At 37.5% G+C, this 23,669-nt stretch overlaps 1 protein-coding gene across 2 annotated transcripts in view; it reads right to left on the bottom strand.

Annotated features, from left to right (window-relative positions):
• TDRD7 (tudor domain containing 7) overlaps positions 1–23,669 on the bottom strand; it is a 69,737-nt gene that overhangs the window by 38,549 nt on the left and 7,519 nt on the right. For both annotated transcript variants that reach the window (XM_019729177.2, XM_074330747.1), the window contains 6 exons: positions 18,641–18,853; positions 15,918–16,059; positions 14,746–14,959; positions 11,704–11,777; positions 8,999–9,216; positions 398–978 (listed from right to left, as the gene is read on the bottom strand). In XM_019729177.2, coding sequence (XP_019584736.2) covers positions 398–978; positions 8,999–9,216; positions 11,704–11,777; positions 14,746–14,959; positions 15,918–16,059; positions 18,641–18,847 — 1,436 coding nt within the window. In that variant the 5' untranslated portion in view covers positions 18,848–18,853. The remainder of the gene's footprint in view (positions 1–397; positions 979–8,998; positions 9,217–11,703; positions 11,778–14,745; positions 14,960–15,917; positions 16,060–18,640; positions 18,854–23,669) is intronic.

Below are 23,669 nucleotides of genomic sequence, written 5' to 3'. Positions count from 1 at the left end.
ATGTGGTCATTCCAATTTTTAAAACTGTTAGTAATCTTTTCTCACAAGAATAGTTGTATATTTTGAACATTTAACAAATACTAAGAATATATGTAGAGATTAATTTTTTAAGTACTCTGATTTCAAGATGCTTACCATCTACTGGGAGAGCCAAATGTACTTATACAACCATAACGTAGAAGAAATAAAAATTCAATCTCGTAAGAGATACAGACAAAAAAAGTTCTTGTAGCTGAGAGAAATGTGTAAGATATGAAAAAAGAAGAATATGGTATTGTACTTCATTGTAACTCTTAGCACTTAGAATATATTATTCTTCCTCACCTCCCAGCATGGGAAGAACAGCCAAGTAACAACAGTACACCAGGACCCTAAACAATTAGAAAATAAAACTTGCCTGATAACCACTTCATTTGTGTTGCTCAGTTCAACCACCAATACAGACGGGGATGCCTCAGTTGGGATGATTAACGGAGGAACTGTATCCACAACAGTATCAGCACTTCCGGCAATGTTCTCTTCTATCTGCAAATATTCCTGTTCAACCATAGCCTTGATATCATGATTGCCATGTGCTTGTTCTGCATCCTTCAGGACTTTGTCAGTGGGCAATGGAAGCTTAGCATAGAGAATGGCCTTCTGGGGGTTTCCGGAAATGTAGTCTACGGTGCATACATCAGAAAGCGAGGCAAGATTTTTTAAGGCATCCTCGGGGAATTTCACTTTGTACATGTCCTCAAATGCTTTGGGGAGTGCACTGGCCCAAAGACCACTTGAGTATTTCCCTAGCAGCTCTGCAACTTTCTCTTTAAAGTCTCCTGGCATAACTGTTGGACATCCTTTTAACGGTGTGACTTGTTTTGGAGCAGGTAGTGGGGATGAAGGCACTTTGTCAGCGTCCAGTTCACTTTTCAAAAGCTGCTTTCTCTTAGCTGGATAAAGAAGCAAATCTTGCCCACCACTGCAAGGTTTTTCCACCTGAAAATTTTAAACAAAACCAATGACAGATAATTCAATGACTATAAACAACCTGAAAACACATTAATTAATTTTGAATTTGACAGCAATACTATTTTCCAATTAATCAAGAGAACGCAAGGGTGCATTTCACTCTTCTCAACTACTAAGCCTTTAATGCATTGCCTTCACCTACAAATAACATCATGAGCCACATTTCAGAAATAAATGGAAATAAAATAGTATTAATTTGTCTTGTGAGGTATCTGGCCTTCAAAAACTCAAGGAAATAATGAATGGCTCCAATCTGTACACCACACGTCTCATTTAGTTCTCTCTGTCAGATCCAAAGCAACAGCTTACAAAATTGACTGAATACAAGGTGGAATGAAGCTGTGAAAAAGTATCAGAACTGTCAGGAATAAACCACTGGGAAGAAAGCCAGGAAATATTTAGATAAAACTGAAGTGCTGCCTCTCTTCTTCCTGTAATATCCCGAGAAAACCTTCAGCTTCCATTATTTAGAAAAAGACACTCCAGAGTTAAGGTAGTTTTTACAACCACTACAGCAGAAAGTTAGCGGAAAGCATTGCCCCTCTAATGAACAAGAGTCAAAAATGCCTGGCATGTGTATCTCATCCAGTCTCTAATTTTATTTGATAACATTCCCGAGAGGCATGGCATGATGGCATCTCTATATAAGAGAAGAAACTGAAGAGAAACTGATGTACAGCAACTTTTTTCCCACGTTCTAAGACTTTCTACTTGTAGACAAGTGGTCAGCAAACTACAAGCCCCAGCCCAATGCAGCTTGTCATTTGTTTGTGCATAACCCACGAGCTAAGAATGATTTTCATATTTTCAAATGGTGGAAAACGTTTTTTTAAAATTATTTTGTGATGTGAAAATTAACTGAAACTCCGTATAAAGGTATTTGTGTATGTGTGTATTTATTTGTGGGACACTGCCATGCTCATTTGTTTATCTGTTGCCTTTGCCCTGCAACAGCAGAGCCGAGTAGTTGTGCTAGACTGTGGTGACAGTCACAGCTCTTGGCCGGCCGGCAAAGCCTTAAAAATTTACTATCTGGCCTTCTACAAAAAAGTTTCTCGACCTCTGATTAGGCTGAAGTTAGTTATTTATAACCTTCTGAAATGTAAGCTTCCAGGGCGGTGTGTCTGCAGCATTTAAGTTGAGCTTTGCCAGTCAGTCTATAAAGTATATTTTTGACCAATAAGCCTGAGTTTATCCAAAGTCCAAACAATAGCTAGATAATCATCTGACTAGAAAACAGATTTCTTTCCTTAACAGTTTTATTTGGATTGTTTAAAGTAGATAACCACCCTCTAACTCCAAATGACCAGTTCCTTGAATTATAGGCACTTTCCAATATGTTTCTTCTTGATCTCAGGAGGACTAGTTATGAGCCTAAGTTCCATTTTGTTTTCCAGTGACTTGGCCTCTTTAAATTCCAATTAGCATTTACTAAGATTAAACATAGGCTTGACTTAAGGAACTGAACTTGACACTAACTGGAGTTGATTCATATGTCCTTCAATACGTTAGGCAAATAATCATGGATAAGTTCAGTGATGTGGAAAATATGCCCAGTCCACACACTTCATTCACCAATCTTTGGAGAATGGCTGAAGGGTTACTCAAATTCAAAAGGAAAAAAATCATGAAACTCATATTGTTTAGAGTTAAAAATATAACTTAAAAACTTAAAAGAAATGTAATTTTTTCAACTTAAACTCTTTGTTTTAAAATTTTTCATACGAATGAAAATTTGCTTTTCTACTATGATTATCATCTGTCCTCCACAAAATGTGTCTTTGCCTCTTCTCAATTTTCTGGTAAATGGAGTTAGGAAAGAGACCTACTACTACATTTATCCCCGGCCTACGAGAATCTCCCCAGAGGTAAGGAATCGCTGCCATGTGGCGTACAGCATGATGTCTATCCTTCACTGTGCTCGGTACATCTGACCAGATTTACATGTTCAGCTCCTGTCTCAGCCCCCACGATAGAACAGCTGTCTTCTGGCCTTCGCAAACGACTGTGGTAAGTCAACAGCTACTTGAAACATGGCTTTTATTTTTCCTTCCTGTGACAATCAGGAAGGAAACCATTTCAGTCGGATCTCTGACAAGGGTGCTGATACAGTGTTTAGTTTCTTTAGTCTACCTGATTCAGGTAGATACCTGAGAAGGGGGTCAGAAGGTCTCTTATTCTGTAGAAAGCCTCCTGTAGTGTAGAAGACACAATCCTGCCCTTTTTCTCCATGTTCCCTTTGATTTATGGCTCTACGTTGTTTCTTTGATTTTGGATATCCACCCAAAAGGTCACCAGGCCATGGGAACTGGCATGACCTGCAACCCCATTTATTTACTATCTATGGACCCTCACCCACCCTCCAAGAGGAGGGACAAGAAGGTAACATAAAAAATTACCTATACCACGAAGTTCAAACCATCTCCTTTGGTGATCATCAGAAAATTCTGGTATCTAATATGCCTTACACTTTCTATCCCCCAAGTTCATTATGTTTAGCTTGATTTCTGCCTCATTTGGAATCACAACTTGAATAAGATACTTCTGTCACACCTCTCTGGGTATTTTTTAAGTTTGGAGCGGACACATGAGGTTTGATAGATGTGAGACTCAAGGACTTAAAACATCAACTTCTTCAGAAGCCCTGTCTGTTCACACAAAGTCTTCACTCTATATAGCCAGAGGCATCCTTCTCCTCAATTCTAAGAGATCTTAACTTCTTCCTTTCTAATTTACCTGTGCTGTAAACTTCAAGTTCTTGAAGCTAAATTCCTCTGAGTCTATGAAGGCTGACCTTCTAACTGCAGCATGGGTTGCTGAAGTAAACTTACTGTCTCTTATGGAATTAGAATTTTCTTTGGGATTCTATAACAGAATTGGTATTGTCCAATTAAATCAAAAAGTTTTCCAAAGCAGTTGTTTGGGTCTCGAGCCAGAGTTTCATTTCCATTCGGTAGTGGTTCTTTGTGTTGAAGCTCTAAATGAAGTTCTAAATTTCATTTCACATGATCACCACCCAGTACAAACCCAAGACAGTACAGCCATTCTGCAGCAGTTTACTGATGGTAGTGATGCCAAGCCCTGGATATTCATGAAGGGTTATAATTTTTTAGCTGCTTTTGTTTAAGAAAGTACAACTGTTTATGGCACATTCTACAGAGATTTAATCAAAGGGAAAGCTAAATGTTCCTTGTAGAGCCTAACTCCTGTTTACAAACCATCTACCCAGAGAATCTCTCCACTATTTTATTTATTTTATTATTTTTAAATTGGGGAACAGTGTGTACTTCCACGACTTTTTTCCAAGTCAAGTTGCTGCCCCTTCAATCTTAGTTGTGGAGGGTGCCGCCTAGCTTCAAGTTGTTGTCCTTTCAGTCTTAGTTGTGGAGGGCGCAGTTCAGCTCCAGGTCCAGTTGTCGTTGCTAGTTGTAGGGGACGCAGCCCACCATCCCTTGTGGGAGTCGAACTGGCAACCTTGTGGTTGAGAGGTCTCACCCCAACCAACTGAGCCACCCGGGAGCTCAGCGTAGTTGCAGGGGGCGCTGCCCACCATCCCTTGCGAGACTCGAGGAATCGAACCAGCAACCTTGTGGTTGAGAGCCCACTGGCCCAATGTGGGAATCTAACCAACAGCCTTCGGAGTTAGGAGCACGGAGCTCCAACTGCCTGAGCCACCGGGCTGGCCCTCCGCTATTTCAGATGAGTTTAATACACTCTACATATTTCAAGGCTTATACTCTCTTTCACTCCCACCCCTCTTCCGAGTAAGGACTTTTCACTGATGCTGACTACAACTATTTATATTAGGAAAACTTCGTATCATTTTCTTTCAGCATGACCCAAGCTTAGTCCCTTGCTCACAGGTTCCTTCAGGAAGACGATGGAGTCTTCTGGTGAAATGTGTGCAGAGCTTTGGGGGATGAGCTTGGCAGCCAGCTTGAGGCTGTCACTGCCAGCTTGAGGCTGTCACTGTGCCTTCTAGGCGAAGTAGGTACTCTAGGTCAGCTCTCATTACATCCGGCCTGCAGTGGGGGGCGGGGGGGGCGGGGGACTGTTCCGCTAAGACGGCAGAAACTCACCTCATCTTGGAGTTTTAATTCCTTTGATTTCAGTCATTCATTGCGCCTAATTTTTTTACGTCTAAACTTTTATTCTTCCCTCTTTCCTTTGTTTTCATTGAGATAAGTTCTTTTGTAGAGCTTGCTGGGCATGTCTCTGGTTTACCAGTGGGTTTTAACCTGCTTTAATTCAAGCTGGGCTGCCCCTCAAAAAAAATAACAACTGCCTTTTCCTAAACACCTGTTAAGTTTCTGATACTGTAACTGGAAGCTGCTTTTTATAGATGGTCTCATTTAATTCTAACAACCCTCTGAGATGGGTAGAAATAGTCCTGTTTTAGAGCAGAGTGAGACCCTGAGAGGAGGATTTGTATGCTGAGGGTAACACAGCTATTAATAATAAACGGCAAGGCAAAAATCTAACTCCAAAGTCCAGACTCTTTCCATTGCACTGCAGGGCCCTCTGCTTGTTTCTCTGTTTCAAGTTCCAGGACAGCAACATCACATTCCTCCTCAACTTCTTTATTCTGATTTCACCACCGTGCTAGTCTGTCTTTCTCCTATTCAGATGTTCACAGAAATTAAATTTAAAAACGGTTCCAATGTGTTCATTGCATATTTCTTTTTATTGATGAGAAATCAGAAAAGAAATTGGATTTCAATTAGATATCATGACTACATTTTCAAGTCTTCAGTTTACTTTTCCCTGCTGCTTCTGCTGCTGTTGCTATATAGAGTGTATCCATACCATGCAGCCTGAGAATGCATCACTGCTGTTTACTTTCACTTCTTCAGTAATCCAACACCAAGAGGTGTTGCTGTCCTTCTCCTAGGACCCAATGGGAAGACTCTTAGATTCCAGTATCCATGGCCCCTATAGGCTTACCATTTTGGGCTCTTTGCCTTTCCAAGACAGCTCCTGCACAACTTCCACGTCCCCATAGGTTGCCTAAGAAGATTACTATGAAACTGGCTCACCATTGTTAGCATGACTTTATATTCTCTTTAGCTTTCAAAACTCTCAGTCTACATTTTGTTGTTGGAGCGATCCAAATGGTTAAGAACAACAGATTCAAAGCAAGCTTCTGCATGTGTCAAAATGTCATCCAGCATCCTTGTGAAGTAGCTTGGAGCATACAGCTGATTACAACCTCCATGGAGGTAAAATTTCAGAGCTGCTAGTAGGTGCCTGAAGCTGATGCTGCCCATTCTGATATTCAAATGGAAATCCCTGCAAGTGCTTATCTCTGGGTGGTAGAACAATGGGTAATTCTTATTTCTTTTAATTTTATTTTTCAATCTTTTTTATATAGGAGGTTTTATGTGATTGGGGGAAAACACTTTTTTTTTTTTTTTTAAAGAAAGAAGTACACTGCACTTGGATTTCTTCTTCTGTTACACAACAAACCATCTAGAGAGATACGTGTTACCAAGTCTTTCTTTTCTTACCCTAAATTTTCTGTACTATGCTTGAGATTGTCTGACTTTGCTTATAGTTGCATCAGCCTGGACATGCTATCAGTGTTTCTGCTTTTCAAGCAAGGTGAAAAGCAAGAAGTCAGAACAAAGGGAAAATAACCATGGTGTAACTGTTTAAAACTGGATTAAAAAAACCATGGTGCAACTTTTAAAAACTGTTTACCAGAAGGCTGTTAAAAAAACATTCAGAGGTTTAAAATACTTTTTTTGAAAAATATCAACAGACAGCAAGAAGATTGGCGGTTTTCAGCATCCTAGACACAAATGATCACACCTAACGATTGACAGGACTGCATTTAAACAGTCCTACTCAAAGTTGACACATAGCTTACAGATAAAAAACGGATATTATATTTCTGCTTTATGTTCCACCCTCACTACTGGACAGAAAATAATCATGCATCAAAGCGAATCTCAGTGCTGAAAAACAGCAACCAAAAAAATAACGTCAGTTGTTTCAGCATCTGAAACATTTAGTAGGAAGCCACTCATTTCAGGTAAAGTTTTAACATCAAAGAAATACTCTCTCACCTACAATCCTAGGAAGAGAAATTCTGGGGCTTTGTAGACACGTAGAGTAGCAAGGATGAAGCCTTTCCCCAAAAAAGCCATAAATTAAACTACACAAATAATAATTATGGAGTATAAAATAAAAAGAAACATAATACATTAAGAAGAACTTCTGAAGTTTTTAAAATTTTTACTCCAAAGATGTCTTCTTTATCAAAGCTTGATGAGTTATATGTGTATCTTGATGATTCAAATAAAAGCCTCTAAATTTGTTGAAGACATGCTATAAATTCATGAATGTCTATGGATTAAAACAATAAAACCATATGCATTCCAAGAAGGAGCTCCAGGCCCTGAACCTTCAAATCGAGCATCCTTGGTAACCTCAGAAGCCCCCTCAAAATTAGAGAAGTCTGAGGAGGATATACATCAATGCTGCTAAACCTGCATCCAGTGAGAAAGTTCTTCCCAGAAAGGAGTAAAACTAAAATGAATTGAATAGCAACCTTATAATAGGGAATTCCTATTATAAGAATAACCTCTACATTTCACATAAATCAGGGGTAACATTCTTATGTTCTTTGAACATTCTTGACTATAAGTAGGGAGACGGTCCTATTTCCAGAGTTTTATATTTCTTCTTGTTCTCCCACTTTACGCTGTGTAATCTAAGCCGTCACATTGCCCTACTGTGTTCTTAGCACCTAAGGCAGTGACTGGTACCTGCAGGTGCACAGTGAGTGGTGTAATGAACAAACATGATGGATGGATGAGTGAATGCTTCTTGCCTGCACAGGGGACCTGAGTGGGTGTCATGGCCTAGAGAAAAAAAGTGGTTACAAAAATATATGCTGTTTTTAGGCCAGGTGCTTGTAAAGAGAGAGTGGCCTACATTTTGCCCAACAGGGTTTGAGGCCAAAATGTATATTAAAGAAATGAAAGCCATCTAACAGACACTAATCATCATGCATATTTAATTCTACAAGCTTAGAAGCATTAACTAGTTGCTATTGCTACCATTTAAAATAATTATATTGTGGAATATATTCTACATAAATAAAACATTACAAAACATCTAAAAGTTACTTTGGTTTAAGAATCTAGTTGTTTCTATCTCTGGCTAAACTAAGATTTCTAAATAAACTTTTCTGATCCATCATTTTATTATAATAATAAACTGTCAAGTAGGAATAGGTACGGAAATTGATGTCAGCTCACTTTCCAATTTTTTTCTCCAAAGAAATTTGTAAAAATTTTAAATCTGAAACTACATTAATTTAAAAATAAAAATAACGTACTATATAAATTATTAAAATAACTAAAATATAACTAAATATGTTATATATTTAGTTATAAGTTATATTAGTTTAGCTATATATATTTGTATAGTTATATAGACTAATATATAGTTATATATAGTTATAGTAGTTGTATTCATAGTATAATATATAACAAAGTCACTAAAATTTGTTCAGCTGAATGTCTTTAAAAATGTTCAGGAACAAGCATATAAAATTTGAGGCAAATAAAAAAGTTTTATTATTTATTATTTTTAGTAAGTTCATTACTAAAATGGTAAAGCTATCAGTATCTATTGGTAGCAGTTCAATACAAAATGGTATACATATTAAATGCATTTTTAAAATACTTTAAAACAAAACATATAAAAACAGCAATTATAACACATGCAGCCCTTAACCCTTGACACTTCTATAAATAAGAACCAATATGTGTTAATCTTAGAGATAAAGATTCATGAAGCAATATTATGTAAAGTGCTTCATGCTCCCTGGATAAAAGGTGATACAACTAATACCATGGGGAACACATGGAGAAGTGCTCTTATGGAAAAAAATGATTTCAACTCAGTAAGAATCATACCCAGAATCTGAAAGTGAGGCAGGGAGAGGGCATCAGGAGGAGAAATAAGGGAAACTTACCGTGCAAATATGAGGCCAGTGCTCAAATTGTTGTAAAATTCCGGGATTAAGTTCTTCTTTATATAACTCTTTGTAAAAATGTGGAAGCTTAGATATCCAAATGCCATTGTTATGCTTGTTTAGTATTTCTTTTATGCGGTTTTGAACCTCATCCATTTTATAAGTGTAAGAGGCAGGAGACGTGACATTTGGTTTTTCAACACTCTGATTTAAATTATCTTTAAATTTAAAAAAAGGATAGAATTAACCAAAATGCTTAACAATTTAGATTATCCTCATTTACCTAACGTTTGTGTCATTAGGCCTGGTTATTCTTCAGGCTCTTGGGGGTCAAGGGGTTTAGAAGAGAACCGATTAGGAAAAGCAAGACCAAGACAACTTCATTCTATTTTTAACCCTGAAATAACCGGCAGGATCACCAGCCACCCCCAGAGGGAGCCTCAGCCCTTTACTTTGCGAGGGTGCTTCATAGTTTACTCTTCAGATAAGAATGATCTGGCTTCGTAAACAATAATGAAATTTATTATTTAACCAATAATATTCTAACTGCAACTAACAAAGGTTAAATTTTAGATAATAATGGTATACGTGCAATGCTGAATTCAAAGCTATATCCCACAGAGCATGAGGATAATGCCTTAACAGTAAGATCGAAGAACACTTTATAGAAACCAAAAAAATTGTCCAGGTTTTAGGATATGATCAATTTTCCCTTTTATTAATGAGAAAAATAATTTATCAATACACAGAAAATGATCCACTTATAATACTGATCCTAGCCCGTTTATAAACGTACTATTCATGATTTATTTTTATCTCCCCAATTCAAATCATTTATCTTTCATGAGTGAATATTTATAAAGTGCTGACTAGTTTTCTTACATTTATTTTTTATTTAAAACTCAGAATGCCTGAGTTAACAACCTAACACAATAAAGAAATTTGAGTGTTCACTATAGCTAGACAGTTCTGGTATTTTAATAACTATGAAATTCATTCCAAATCTCTTCTAAATTTCACTAGGATACTGGTCAGAGTCCATTAAAAATTACCAACCATAAGAAAAACATGTTCATATTTTAATCATAGGATTTTTGCTCAGACTCAACAATTTTCAGTTTATTTTTAACTGCATGGTCTAAACACACAGGCTGTGGTTTGGGCACACTGCCCTCTCAGGAGACCAGGACACTAAAGGGTGAGCTGTTCCTTGAGGACTGCTGGACACCGACTCTGCCTTACCCACGACAGGGCACGAGACCTGGCCTTCCTGAGACTCAGTTTGGCTCAGGGAACAGAAGGGCCCAGGATGTCCATTCATGTTTCCTACTAAAGGAAGAGCTAATTTATTTAAGCTCTTCCTGAATAATGATACAAAAGGACTGGGAGAGAGAAAAAGGTGAGTTTCTCAGGAGTGGCCATATGCCACTTAAAGAGAGTGTCAACAGTTGATGCACAGTTTGGAGTCCGCAAGTACACCTGCCCTGTGGGGCCACTGGAGTCACCTAAGCTTCTGTACCTTCTGTTAAACAAATCCAGGAAGTACCCTAGGCTGCCAGCAGGTAGGAGAGGCTGTGGACAACCATGCACCTGCAGAGACACTGGTGTTCGCTGTCATCCTCTCACTCATTAGAGGGTAAAATTTAAAATATGTAAATATGGGACTTAAATTCATAAAATCATTTCAGACACTCCATCATTTAAAAGCTGGGACCCTAAACTGTGTGTAAGGACCACTAAGTACCTAAATATGAATATAAATGATTCCTCAGGTTATAAAATCCCAAAGGGCTGTTAAGAAAACAATGAGTGCATATCAGCTGCCGTGTGAATTGTAATCCTCCTGAAACAAGTCCCCTTTGTTGTGCTGAAAAAGTTTACTCTAATTTAAAAGGATTTACCTCTAAAGGGTATACGACTTTACTGAAACATGACTATATTTCAGAAAATGCATATGTCAAAGTAATTGATATACACAAAAATCATATTATTCAATTAATTTCTATAAGAAATAATGGAGATGTGTTCTTATGGAAAAAAATGACTTCAATTCAGTAAGAATCATACTTAAAGCAACAAATCATTTAATATCACATTTCAATTTCATGCAACCTAAGTACTAATTCTGAAAACACTGTGTCCCTTAGGTGGGTCTATAAGCAGGGCATTTACACTTTGATTGGAGGAGAAAGGATAAGAGTGGGTACATTTCTAATCTTCAGATTCTTTGACTTTATTATGTCTCCAATTGTTTCCGTAACAGCCCTTTTGGATTTTATAACCTGAGGAATCATTTATATTCATATTTAAATGATTAGTGGCCACTACACAGTTTAGGGTTCCAGTTTTTACATGATAAAGTATCTGAAATTACTTTATGAACTTAGGTCCCATATTTATGTACTTTCAATCTTAACCTCTAATGAGTGATAGGGTAACAAGGGACACAAGTATCTCTGCAGGTGACACGTGGGAATGAAACATCTGTTTTGAGGAAGGCCTCAAGTCGGAATAATTATATGTTTGGAGGTATTATTTATTTCCTCTTTAGATCATTTCAATTCATAACTTAAAATTAGGTAAGATATACTCCAAGTAGGAGATGAGGAGAGTGAGTGTCAAAAGCCACCACCAGATATTTTTCTTGGGGCTCTAAGGCTCCAGGAGCCAAGATGTATCATGAAGCTAATGTTTAGAAAACATACCACTCATTTCCTTAGTACAGGTTCTTGAGGGATGCATCTGAAAAGGTGGTGGAAGGGATGCCTTTGGGCTAAACCTAAGGTATTAAAAAAAAGTAAATTAAAATTCAAATAGCAAAGTCAATACCCAGTTTTAAACTCTATACTTTTCATTTCTGTGGCAATGAACAGCAAAACAAGTCATTAAAATATTTCAAGATGAGCAGAAATGAAAATATACCTGGAATCAGCTTTCATGATTCATATGCAACCAGAGAAAAATGTATTAAAAGCTAAATTTAAACTAGGACTTTAACTTGGAAGTCAGAGCTTCAATAAATCACCTTTAAGGAACAAGCAATATAAAATAAAGAAAATCATGCAAAGAATAAAGAGTTGAACATAAAGACTATTTTGGAATACAACTAAAAAATGGGGGACTTTTATCACCAGATATTGAAATGTATTATAAAGTTACAACGTTTAAAATAGTTGGACAGATAAGTAAAATGGTAGAGAGCTTAGAAACACTTAATTTACATTATATCTTAGCACATGATAAAAGTGGCATTTCAAACCAGACAGGGCATTGCTCAAATAACTACTTAGGAAAAAAATAAACATAGATTCCCCACCTCATACGCTCACCAAAATAATTTTATATGAATTATATTGGATATATATAGATTTTTCCAAATCTGAGGACAAAGAAACACACACACACACACACACACACACAGAAATAATTTGTGTTCATGTCTGTCTCCCTCACTAGACTCCAAGTGTCTTAATTACCTGTGTTGCCAGTGCCTAGGGCAGTGGTTGGTACATGCAAGGGAGTGTGAATGTTGTAAGAATAAATAGAATGAAGAAAGGAAAAACTATTAAAATTGTAATAGTCAATATATACCAATAACAAAAGATGAATACAGGCACGTTTGATTCTGCATTTACAAGAAGTGCTCAAAGTGGTTACCATCAGCATCCAGACACTTCTGATTATGGCGAACTACTGCTTGAGTAACGTTGACCAAAGTGTCCACTTGTATACATTTTTTTGGTACCCCAGGGAGAATCTGTGATTGAGTTTTTCTTCTTTCAGAAAAGTGCCATTTTCTTCCTCCACAGTTGCGACTGAGAAATCCATTGTCAGTAAAACTGACATTATGATTTTCATAATACAAATATTAGATCTTTCTTATTTTCCCCATAGGTCCCTCAGGCTCTGCAAGCTATTTTTTTGTTTTGGTTTGGTTTGACTTCTTGAAGTCTGTTTGCTGTTTCAGATTGGGTCATTTCTATTTTTCCATTTTCAAGTTTACAGATTCTTTCCTCTGTCATATTCATTTTGATACTGAGCTCATCCAGTACATTTTCTTTTTTTTTTTTTTACAGGACTTCATTGGGGAACAGTGTGAAATTCCAGGACTCTTTTCCATCAAGTTGTTGTCCTTTCAATCTTAGTTGTGGAAGGCACAGCTCAGCTCCAGGTCCAGTTGCCTTTGCTAGTTGCAGGGGGTGCAGCCCACCATCTCCTGCGGGAGTCCAACCAGCAACCTTGTGGTTGAGAGGACAGGCTCCAACCAATACAGTGCATTTTTTATTTCAGTGTTGCATTTTTCAGTACTATAGTTTCCAGTTGGTTCTTTTCTTCTATATTCCACTCCTTTGGTGAATTTTTATTTTTTCATAAAATGCTCCCAGAAGCATTTTTATGACAGCTGCCTTAAAATCCTTGTTAGATAATTGCAACATTTGATTTATCTTGGTGTTGGTATCTGTTGACTGTTTCTTCTCATTCAAGTAATTTTCCTGGTTCTTAGTATTATACAGTGTTCCCTCAAAAATAAGACCTAGCCAGACCATCAGCTCTAATGCGTCTTTTGGAGCAAAAATTAATATAAGACCCGGTCTTATTTTACTATATAATGATATAAGACCTGGTTTTATTTTACTATAAAGACTGGGCATAATATAAAATGTAATGGCTGTATGCGATGTCAGAGGGGTAGTTGATGGGGGAGGGGGGTTATCACTGTGTGAGGGATGTAAATGATAAATGTCTAAAAAATATATTAAAAATTAAAAATAAATAAAAAATAAAGACTGGGTATAATAATATAATATAATATAATAAATATAATATAATATAATATAATATAATATAATATAATATAATATAATATAATATAATATAATATTAGTATAATATAATCAATATAATATAATACCAGGTCTTATGTTAATTTTTGCTCCAAAAGATGCATTAGAGCTGATGGTCCACTGAGGTCTTATTTTTTGGGGAAATACGGTACATATTTTAGGCTTCCCAAGCTGTTTACTGTCTCTGTCGACTACTCAACTCTGCAGTTGTGCAAAAGCAACCACAGACAACATATAAACAAAGGGATGTGGCTGGGTTCCTACAAAACTTTAAAAAACAGGCAATGGGCTGGATTTGGCCCATGGGTCGTAGTTTGCTGAGTTGAGTTACCTTATAAAACCACAAAATTTAGAGCCAGAAAGAAAATTTGAGATCACCTAGCTAACATTTTCATTGGACAAATGAGGACACCACAGTCCCAAAAGATGAAATAATTTCACTTATTTTATCCGGCTAGTGAATGGCAGCATGCAAACTAAGACTTTCTGGTTGTGCTCTTCCTGCCAGTCTAGTCTTCTGATGCATGGATGTATTATGCTACTGTACGATCATGTGATCATTGGAGCACAGTGCCGTGTACAAATCAACCAGATTTTACTTAAAACTTACAAAATTAATTATAAGATGTTCAGAAAAAGTTGTAAGTTATGCTGAAACAGGATCCTAGAACAACTTGTGAGAGCTTTTAAAATGAATTTCACAAGGACAGATTACCAAAAAGGCGGAGAAAACATAAAATGGAGATAGTCAGAGAATGACAGTCATGCAGCCAGGAAAACTTACTAGTAATGATGCATTTCTCTACTACAGATGAACTTACATTAGACAAAACAAAGTATTTCCTTCTTTTCCTGAATGTGCATTTTTAACATTTATTATCCTTCCAGACAAAGAACAAATACCTGTTGCTAGGAGACATGGTCACATGCCTGTGCACTGGAACATCTTTCAATACTTCACTTCCAACAGTTGTGTGTAACGTGTAGGGTGACATTTCAACATCACACTTAACTACAAGAGAGTTTCCTTTGTCTCTTAACAGTGTTGGATTGGGTTTTTTGCTGATAGAAAAATCCGAAGAAAATCCTGGTTGCCTGAGGGTTGCTTTTGGTTTTCCTATGAAGTTAGACATACAGAATGGAATCAATTAGCTTTCCCAAATCCTAGGTTCATTACGTCTCTCCCCTGTCCAGATGTGATCTGTGGGTCTCTATTCTCAGAACAGTGTGTAAGAACATGAGGAAGTTGGCCCTGGAGGACTTGTCAGTAAGAGATGAGTAGACTGGTGAGTATTTAGCAGATGAGGCTCTTCAAAATGTGGCTTCATCTCCTAGACTAGCCATTTATTTTCCCTCTACTCATCAATTAACACTTCAGTGGCAGCTACCTCACGTTCTTACAAATGCAGCACACTCGGTCAGCCAGATCTCGGTCCTCCCATCTCTTCTCCATTAATTTAAGGTCTGGGTTCACGGCTCCCCATCACTTTAAAGCCCTACATTGCCATTCTCACTCACAATGATTGCTCCCTTACCCAAAATGCTCACTGTGGCAGTTAGGCCTCCACTCTATTACCATTGAACTATTTCTTCGGAATTTAGTTTTAGAGCTGATTGCAAGCTTCTTGAGATGAGTGTTCAGTAAACACAGGCTGGGTTGCCTATATAACTAACACCTTTGTGTATTATATAATTCATGTTTTTCTGAAAATAGAGGATTTATACTAAAAGGCATGATTTGCAAAATGAGACATGAAATCATAGGTTCTTGGTTCAGCCAACATTCTAGATGAGGCTTTCCCTCAAATAACCTAAAAGAATAAAACTACATTTTGCCATAAGCTTAACTAAAATCTACTTTGAGTTATTTCACACAGAGAAGTCACTGCATTTAGTAAGTCATGCTCATCATGTTCACTTAATTGCAAATGGAAATAATAGCTTCAGGATTTCGTCCTTGACATATGAATAGTAATACAAGTGTTTATCATGAACACAAGCAATATTTCCATAATTCCATATGTCAGTGTATGCACAGACAGGCTTACAATGTTTAGCATGTCAAAAATCTTTACCTTCTAGAAAAAATGGCATGGTTTTCTTCACTCTCATCTGACAATTAACTTGCCGCCCAGTTTTCCTTTTAGAACTCCTCTGACGAGCCACAAGCTGAGCAATTCTTGCAGTTTCTGTGCAGGCCACGGCATAGCAAGTCATCTATTCAACAGAGACAAAGTGAGAGGAGAAGCATTTCTCAGATTCACTGGTGCCAAGAGGCCATTTTTAAAAAGTGGATCTTAGTGAGTTTCCATGTCCCAAATAGAGCTGTATGCGAATACCGTGTTTCCCCGAAAATAAGACCTAGCTGGGCAATCAGCTCTAATGCGTCTTTTGGAGCAAAAATTAATATAAGACCCGATCTTATTTTACTATAAGACCAGATATAATGTAATATAATGTAATGTAATGTAATGTAATGTAATGTAATGTAATATAATATAATATAATATAATATAATACCGGGTCTTATATTAATTTTTGCTCCAAAAGACACATTAGAGCTCATGGTCCAGCTCGGTCTTATTTTTAGGGAAACACAGTTTTCATGTCTCTCTCTCCTTAATAACGTTAGAGTAAAATTATGTTTTCTACAAGAGAAATCAAATACAGTCTAGCACACTGAATAATCTTCTTTCCACAAATTGAAAATTTCATTTATTGCTTAAACAGGTATTTATTAAGCATCTACAGTGTACTAGATACTATGGGATCAACAAATGAACCAAAAGAAACCAGGATCTGCAGGTATTATCTCATATAATCTGTGGGATATATTTTATTCCATTTTATACAATGGGAAAACAGAGGCTCAAAAGTTAAGCAACCTTCCCAAGTCACACAGCTTGGCTATTTCTCTGAATCCAAAGTATGTACATGTAACTGCTATGTTGTGTTACCTTTCAAAGACCACTAACTCATAGTCTTGCCACGGCACAGATTAGCCGGGTGACTTAGAGCAAATCAATTTACCTCCCTAATCTCAGTATTCGCAGCTGTCAAGGAGGGTTTTACCGGGCTTAGATCTGGGGTTTTCCAACTGGCCAGTGGAGCCATAGGATTCCATGCAGGGGCCTCACTTTGACAAGCATGTGTAAGCATCCTGGGCAAGCAGAGACCCCGGACCCTCGGCACCTGCTTAAAACGCAGCAGCTCAGCTTTTTATCTTTTAAAAAAGTTGGTGCGACATCTAGGATATTTGAAAAAAGTATGCAGACTATTGGGACTAGAAGATCTTGAAAGCCCATCTAGTGCATAAGTCTTCATAAAGCAATGAGGCTTCACACCACAAGCCAAAACATGTGCCTACTCTTTGGCCAGTATTTTTATTCCTGAAAATGTTATATAAATATAATTCAAAATAAGAAAAAGTTACATACCCAAATATGTACAGTAGGGGCTATTCTAATAGTCAAACGTGGAAACATTAAAAATGTCCAAAATACGGAAAGAGTAAATTATAGCTTAGTAACCATATGAAGCATTAATTTATTAATTCATTCAGATATTTGATCATTCATGCATTCAACACATATTTATCAAGCACCAACTATTAGGGATGAAAAAACAATCTCTCAGCCTCAGTAAACTTATGAAGGAAAAAGAGAGAGACAAAGAGAGCAAATAGAAAGCACTGTGTCAAGTAGCATATTGGATGTATTACAAGGTGCCAAGTAGACAGAAAGGACGGCTTAAATCTGTCTGGGAGAATCAGGGATGCTGAAGAAAGTTTTATTATTAATATAATATTTAATTAACTTATACCTTCTCCTTATAAAAATTATTATAGGTTAGGTGAACCTTCCCTTTGACCACTCTCCTCATCCTGGGCCCCTTTTTCCTCCTCCACCCACTGCCTCCCCCTACCCACTGCAAACAGAGAACAACTATTATAAGTGTTGGTGAGAAACTCCATACCTGTTCTATGTCTTTACCTATATATGGAAATGTACCCAGAAAAACATACTGTTTTTTGGGGGTGAGTGTTTTGGTTTGTCTTTTAGGTGGTAGTTTGTTCATATCTTTTACACTGTATGTAGTGGGCAGATACCAAGAAGTGAAAATGCTGGGTCATGGTATGTATGATAAAAAATGCACTTACTATCACCAAATTGCCTGTTATACATAAAATATTCTTCCACAGAATATGAATATATAATATTACTCCAGAGAAATGAAAGGATTTAAAATTGTAGAATAATATGATTATACTCGTGTGAAGGCAAGAACACGCCAGACAGAGAAGGACTAAAGACAGGTGGCCAGGAGGGAGGGCGCTGTAATAAGTGCTGAATGACCAATTAGGATCCAGATAGAACAGATATGAGTGACGTCAAATGATGAGGATTTAAAAGTGTCTGCTAGATTTGGTAATCAGGTGATCATTAGTGACCCAGGCAAAAACAGGTGTAGCAGGATTATAAGGGGTGGGTGTGACATTTAGGCAGTTAAGGTCTCCGGTTCAGTTATTTTGTATGGATGTTGAGACTAGGTAAACTTTCATTTTGAAATTTCTTATTTAATGTGGTTAACATTTTATTTTTACAATGGAAGGAATTTGAGGGGTTAACCAAAGTAATTGGCATCTAGGCTGTGCGTGGATGCTGTTCCATCACTACCAATCTCAAACCACTTATCCAGCACTTTTCACTTTGACTTCTCTCACCGTTAGGAGACTGGAAGTGCCAGCCAGGCAGGTAAGAATTGGTTTGACTCTTCTGACATGCAGTTACCTCCTTACCTCTCCAGATCTACTGGTCTCTATCCTGACAACTGCGGGCACACTTCTCAGATAGGCTTCTAGTGTAGGATAACCTAACTGCTTGAAGGGGATCCAGTCTCCAGTCAGGGATTTGTACTCTCCTTGGAGCCGGGGCAATGCTATTCCATTCTTATGAGACTGTAGAACAGCTCGTAGCATTTTTGAAACTAAATCTGCTTCCAGCATCTTCACCTAAAAGAGAACAGTAGAAGGTTACACGATATGATTCATTAGTCTGTGAATTCAAATAGATTTTCAGAGATTACACTTGCTAGATCATTCCATGAATTGTTACTGAATACTTTCTGTGCTATAACGATACAGGGAAATAACTGCTAGTGCAGAGAAAAGCACAGAATACAATGAGAACACAGAGGATGTCAGAAAGGCACAAAGCCTGGAGAGGGAAGCTATCAGGGACTGTCTCCCAGAAGAAGGGAGGCCTGAATGGAGTCCTGAAGGACAAGAAGGAGTCAGTCAGGCAAGGAGGAAGAGGGTGTGTGTGTTAGGGTGAGGTGGGGAGAGGTATCAGCCCCAAGTAAAGGGAACAGAAGGTGCAAAAGGCACAGAGGTGACAGAGAAGTACATGGCTGGTTCTGAGAATCACTAGTGTTTAAGTGGCTGGACATGACTGAACAAAGACTCCAAGGTGAAGACTAAAAGACGGGGATAGGACAGGTGGGAAGAGGCAGACCCAGAAGAGACTACTGTATTACGCTAATATGTTTGCATTTTTCTCCAGAAGTAATGTGGGGCCTTAGAGGGATTTTGAATAGGGAAATAAAATGATCAGTTCTGCATTTTAGGAAAATCACTATTCAGTGGGGAAGTAAGTAGTGGGGAAGATAAGTTAGAAGGAGAAATACTGACTTTAAGAATACTTGGAAATGTGGAGGACCTGAAAACAGGGCCTTGGGAATAAACAAATGATCAATCTGAGAGGTAATTAGGAGGTGGAATCAACAGGAATTTATTAACTTTGGATGATGAAGGAAGTTCCAAGTTTCTAGCTTAGAAGTATGGTGGATAGTAATGACCCACACTGAGGTCGGGATAGAGGCAGATTTGCAGGAGAGGAAGAGAGTGAATTCATTTTGGACATATGGAGGTTGGGATGTTCGCAGGGCAGTTACAGAGATATGGTCACCAGGAACTTAGGTTCGAGGTCCGAGCTGGTTATAGATTTGTTGGCCTTCAGCATAGACATGGCATTTGGTGTCCAGGGAGTCAAAAACAAAGTTAAGGGTGGGCCTTTGTAGAAGGCTGTCATTTAAGGAATGGGCAAAGGAAGAAGAATCTATAAAAGGCTAAGAAAAAGGGACCAGATAAATATGAGGCATGATCAAGAAATACAGTGAATGTTTAAATTAAAAAAGCTTATTACAGTAAAAGACACGTTGCCATTAACCCCCCACAAAATACAACCCCTCAATTTGAACACACTTGTCCCATCATTCTTGCCACTTTCTGAAGCAGTCCTGGAAGTCCTCTTTTGTGAGTGTCTTTAGTTGCACTGTTGTGGCTGCCTCAATGTCCTGAATCGATTCAAAACATTTTCCTTTCGTGGTCATTTTGACTTTGGGGAAGAGCCAGAAGTCGCACGGTGCCAGATCCAGTGAATAAGGTGGATGAGGACACACTGTAATGTTTTTATTTGACAGAAATTGCTGTACCAGAAGTGGTGTGTGACACAGAGCACTGTCATGATGGAAGATGAAGTATAGACACTCAGGACAGAGGACTTCAGAACTGCTTCAGAAAGTGGCAAGAATGATGGGATAAATGTGTTCGAAGTGAGGGGGATTAATGGCAATGTGTCTTTTACTGTAATAAATTTTTTAAATGTAAACATTCACTGCATTTTTTGATCACACCTCATACATTCTTTTCAAGAGCACATAAGGCATTTAGCAAGATAGAACATATGCTGGGACCTAAAACAATCCTTGACCAATTTAGAATAATTGAAACTGTACAAAGAGTATACTATGACTAGAAAACAAAATTAAATTATGTATCAATGAGAGAAAGATATGTGGACAACTCCCAAGTGTTTGCAAATTTAATGACATACTCCTAAATAACCAAGGGTCAAAGAGGAAGGCTCCAAAAAAATCAGACAATATTTTTAAAAAATGAAAACACAATATGTAAAAATTTGCTAGATGCAGTTAAAGCAGTATTTAAGGGTAAATTTACATTATATGGTTATGTAATCAAAGAAGTAAGGTCTCAAATTAGTGATAAATCTACTAACTTGAGGGAAAAAAGAGTGAAAATTATACTAAAAGTAAGTAGAAGGAAGGAAATAATAAAGATGAAAGCAAAATAAATATTGAAATTATGAAACAGATCAGTAATGAAACAGAAAAAAGTAAAGGAAAAAATAATGAAAACAAAACTAGTTTTTTGAAAACATCAACAAAATTGATAAACTTCCAGGTAAATAAATCAAGAAAAAAAAAAGACAGAAACTACCAATAACAGGATTTTTTAAAACGTCAATACAGGTCCTACAGACATTTAAAAGAGAATATTATGAACAACTTATGCCAATAAATTTGGTAACTTAGATGCAATGGATACATTCATTGAGAGACACAAATTCCAAAGCTTACTCAAAAGAAAAAAAAAAAAGATAACCTTAGTATCCCTATATCTATTAGAGAAACCGAATTTGTAGTTAAAAACCTTCACACAAGGAAAACTCAAAGCCCAGATGGCTTTATTGGCAAATAATTCCTAACACTTAAGGCAGAATTAATATCACTTCTACACAAAATTTTATAGGAAACAGAGGGGAAGGGAACACTTCTGAACTCATTTTATGAGGCCAGCATTACGCTGACATCTAAACCAGACAAAGGCATTACAAGAAAAGACCAATATCCCTCATGAACGTAAACGCAGAAGTTCCTAACAAATAAAATTCAACAATATGACAGAAGGATAACACATCATGATCAACTATGATTTACTCCAGGAATGCAAGGTTGGTTTAACATCCATAAGTCAATCAATGTAATTCACAGTGTCAGCAAACTAAAGGAGAAAACCTACTTAATCATATCAATAGATGAAAAAACACATCGGACGGAAGTTTGTGATCATTCTAAGAAAATAAGACTAGAAGGGAACCGCCTTAGCCTGATGAAGAGTATCTAGTCAAAACCCAAGGCTAACATGATATGCAATGGTGAAGGAGTGAATGATTTCTCCCTAAGACTCGGAAGAAGGCAAGAATACCCACTCTCTTCCATACTCCTACTCATTATTATATGCTATATGGATCTATTTATGTAACATTCAAAAAGACAAAACTACAGGCACAGAAATTTTATCAGGAATTGCCTTGCACTGGGGATGTAGGGCGCGGACTGCCTGCAAAGAGAGCACAAAGCAATTTTGAGGGTGATGGAAATATTCTCTATCTTGACTGTGGTAATAGTTACACAGCTATATAACTTTGTCAAAATTCATAGAACTGTAAATCAAAAAAAGGGTGACTTTCACTATGTGTAAAGTATATCTCCATGAACCTGAAAACAAAGTTCCTTCAAGTTGTACCCATTTTCAGTCAACTCTCCCCCATGCACACATTGTCTGCCCACCCATCTGCTTTCTGGCACTACAGATTATTGTCGCCGAGTGTTCTTGGCATTTCATCCATGCTATTGCTCCTACCAGCAGTTCATTGCTTTTTATTGGTGAGTGGTATTCTACTGTGTAGATACACCACTATTTGTTTATCCATTCAAATGTTGATACACATTTGGGTTGCTTCCAACTTGGGGGTATTATACATAGAGTTGCTTTGAACAGTACAAGTCTTTGGGTAGACATGTTTTTATTTCTCTGTGTAAATCCTGAGAATTTTATTTTTAAAAAATGTAATATCTATAATAATCCTGAGAGGAAAGTATTATTCTCATTCTATAGATGAGAAAACCAAGGCTCGGAGAAGTTAAATAATCAAGATATCACAGGATGTATGCAAGCCAGGATTTTAGTCCAAGTCTGTTTGGTGCCAAGGACCGTATTCTTTCTATTATATCACCCTGCCTACAGGTGTGGAAGACAACAAAAATGAAAACAAAAAAACAAAATGCTGAAGAAATAACAACAACAGACAAGACAGTCAAGAAAGACAGTAAGCAGAGTGAAGAGAACAAAACAGTGTGAAACCAACAGTAGACTCGGCCTACTCACAGGGATGGTATGGATTCCAAGTCAAAGGGACAGCTGCAGACAGGCACTTTCTCTGAAATGTCCCCGTCTTCCTTATTTTGCCTCTGAAACAGCTGCCAGCAGCGATCTCCCAAGGAGAACACTTAACTGGGGCACGGGGCAAAAGGGGGCGAAAGGGGGGGCAAAAGAGGGCTAAAGGGAGGCCCAAACACCCATCCGAACAACCTAATTGCCACAGAGTATAGTGAAAGCTGGAAAGCCGATGCTTACTTCCTTAATCTCACCTTATTTATTTATTTAGTATAGTATTTAATGTATTTTATTATTATTGCACAGAACTCAAACTCTTGACTTTTCATAAAAACAATACAGTTATGAAATGGAGTTACTGATACTGCTTGGTATCCCATTGTAATGCTTGTATTTTCATTGAACTTTTATTAGGTAGGGGGCATGGAGGACTGAGATATAAATACAATTAACTGACACAGGGGGTAGAAAGTGACAAGCATTTTAAAAGACAAGTCATTCTCCATGAGAGTATAGGTGAGAGCCTGGGTTTCCAAGTAGGAGGAACATAGAAGACAAAACAGCATGGAGAAAAAGACTTGGAGGCAGGAACCCAGAGGGAACCCAGCAGGAGCAGATTTTATTAGAACCCAGAACACACCAGAGACAGGAGCGCAAATCAGACTAGGAATAAGGACTGGGGTCAGATTATGGAAGGTCTTACATGTCAAACTGAGGAGTGAATTCCCACCTTCTTTAAATGTGTCTTCTTTTTTTGGAACCTGGACTCTGCCAAGACATAGTAGATATC

This window comes from Rhinolophus sinicus, linkage group LG04 (assembly GCF_036562045.2).
Source record: "Rhinolophus sinicus isolate RSC01 linkage group LG04, ASM3656204v1, whole genome shotgun sequence".
Taxonomy (NCBI): domain Eukaryota; kingdom Metazoa; phylum Chordata; class Mammalia; order Chiroptera; family Rhinolophidae; genus Rhinolophus; species Rhinolophus sinicus.
The sequence above is the reverse complement of the archived record's forward strand: the minus strand, read 5'-3'. Positions and strand labels throughout refer to the sequence as shown.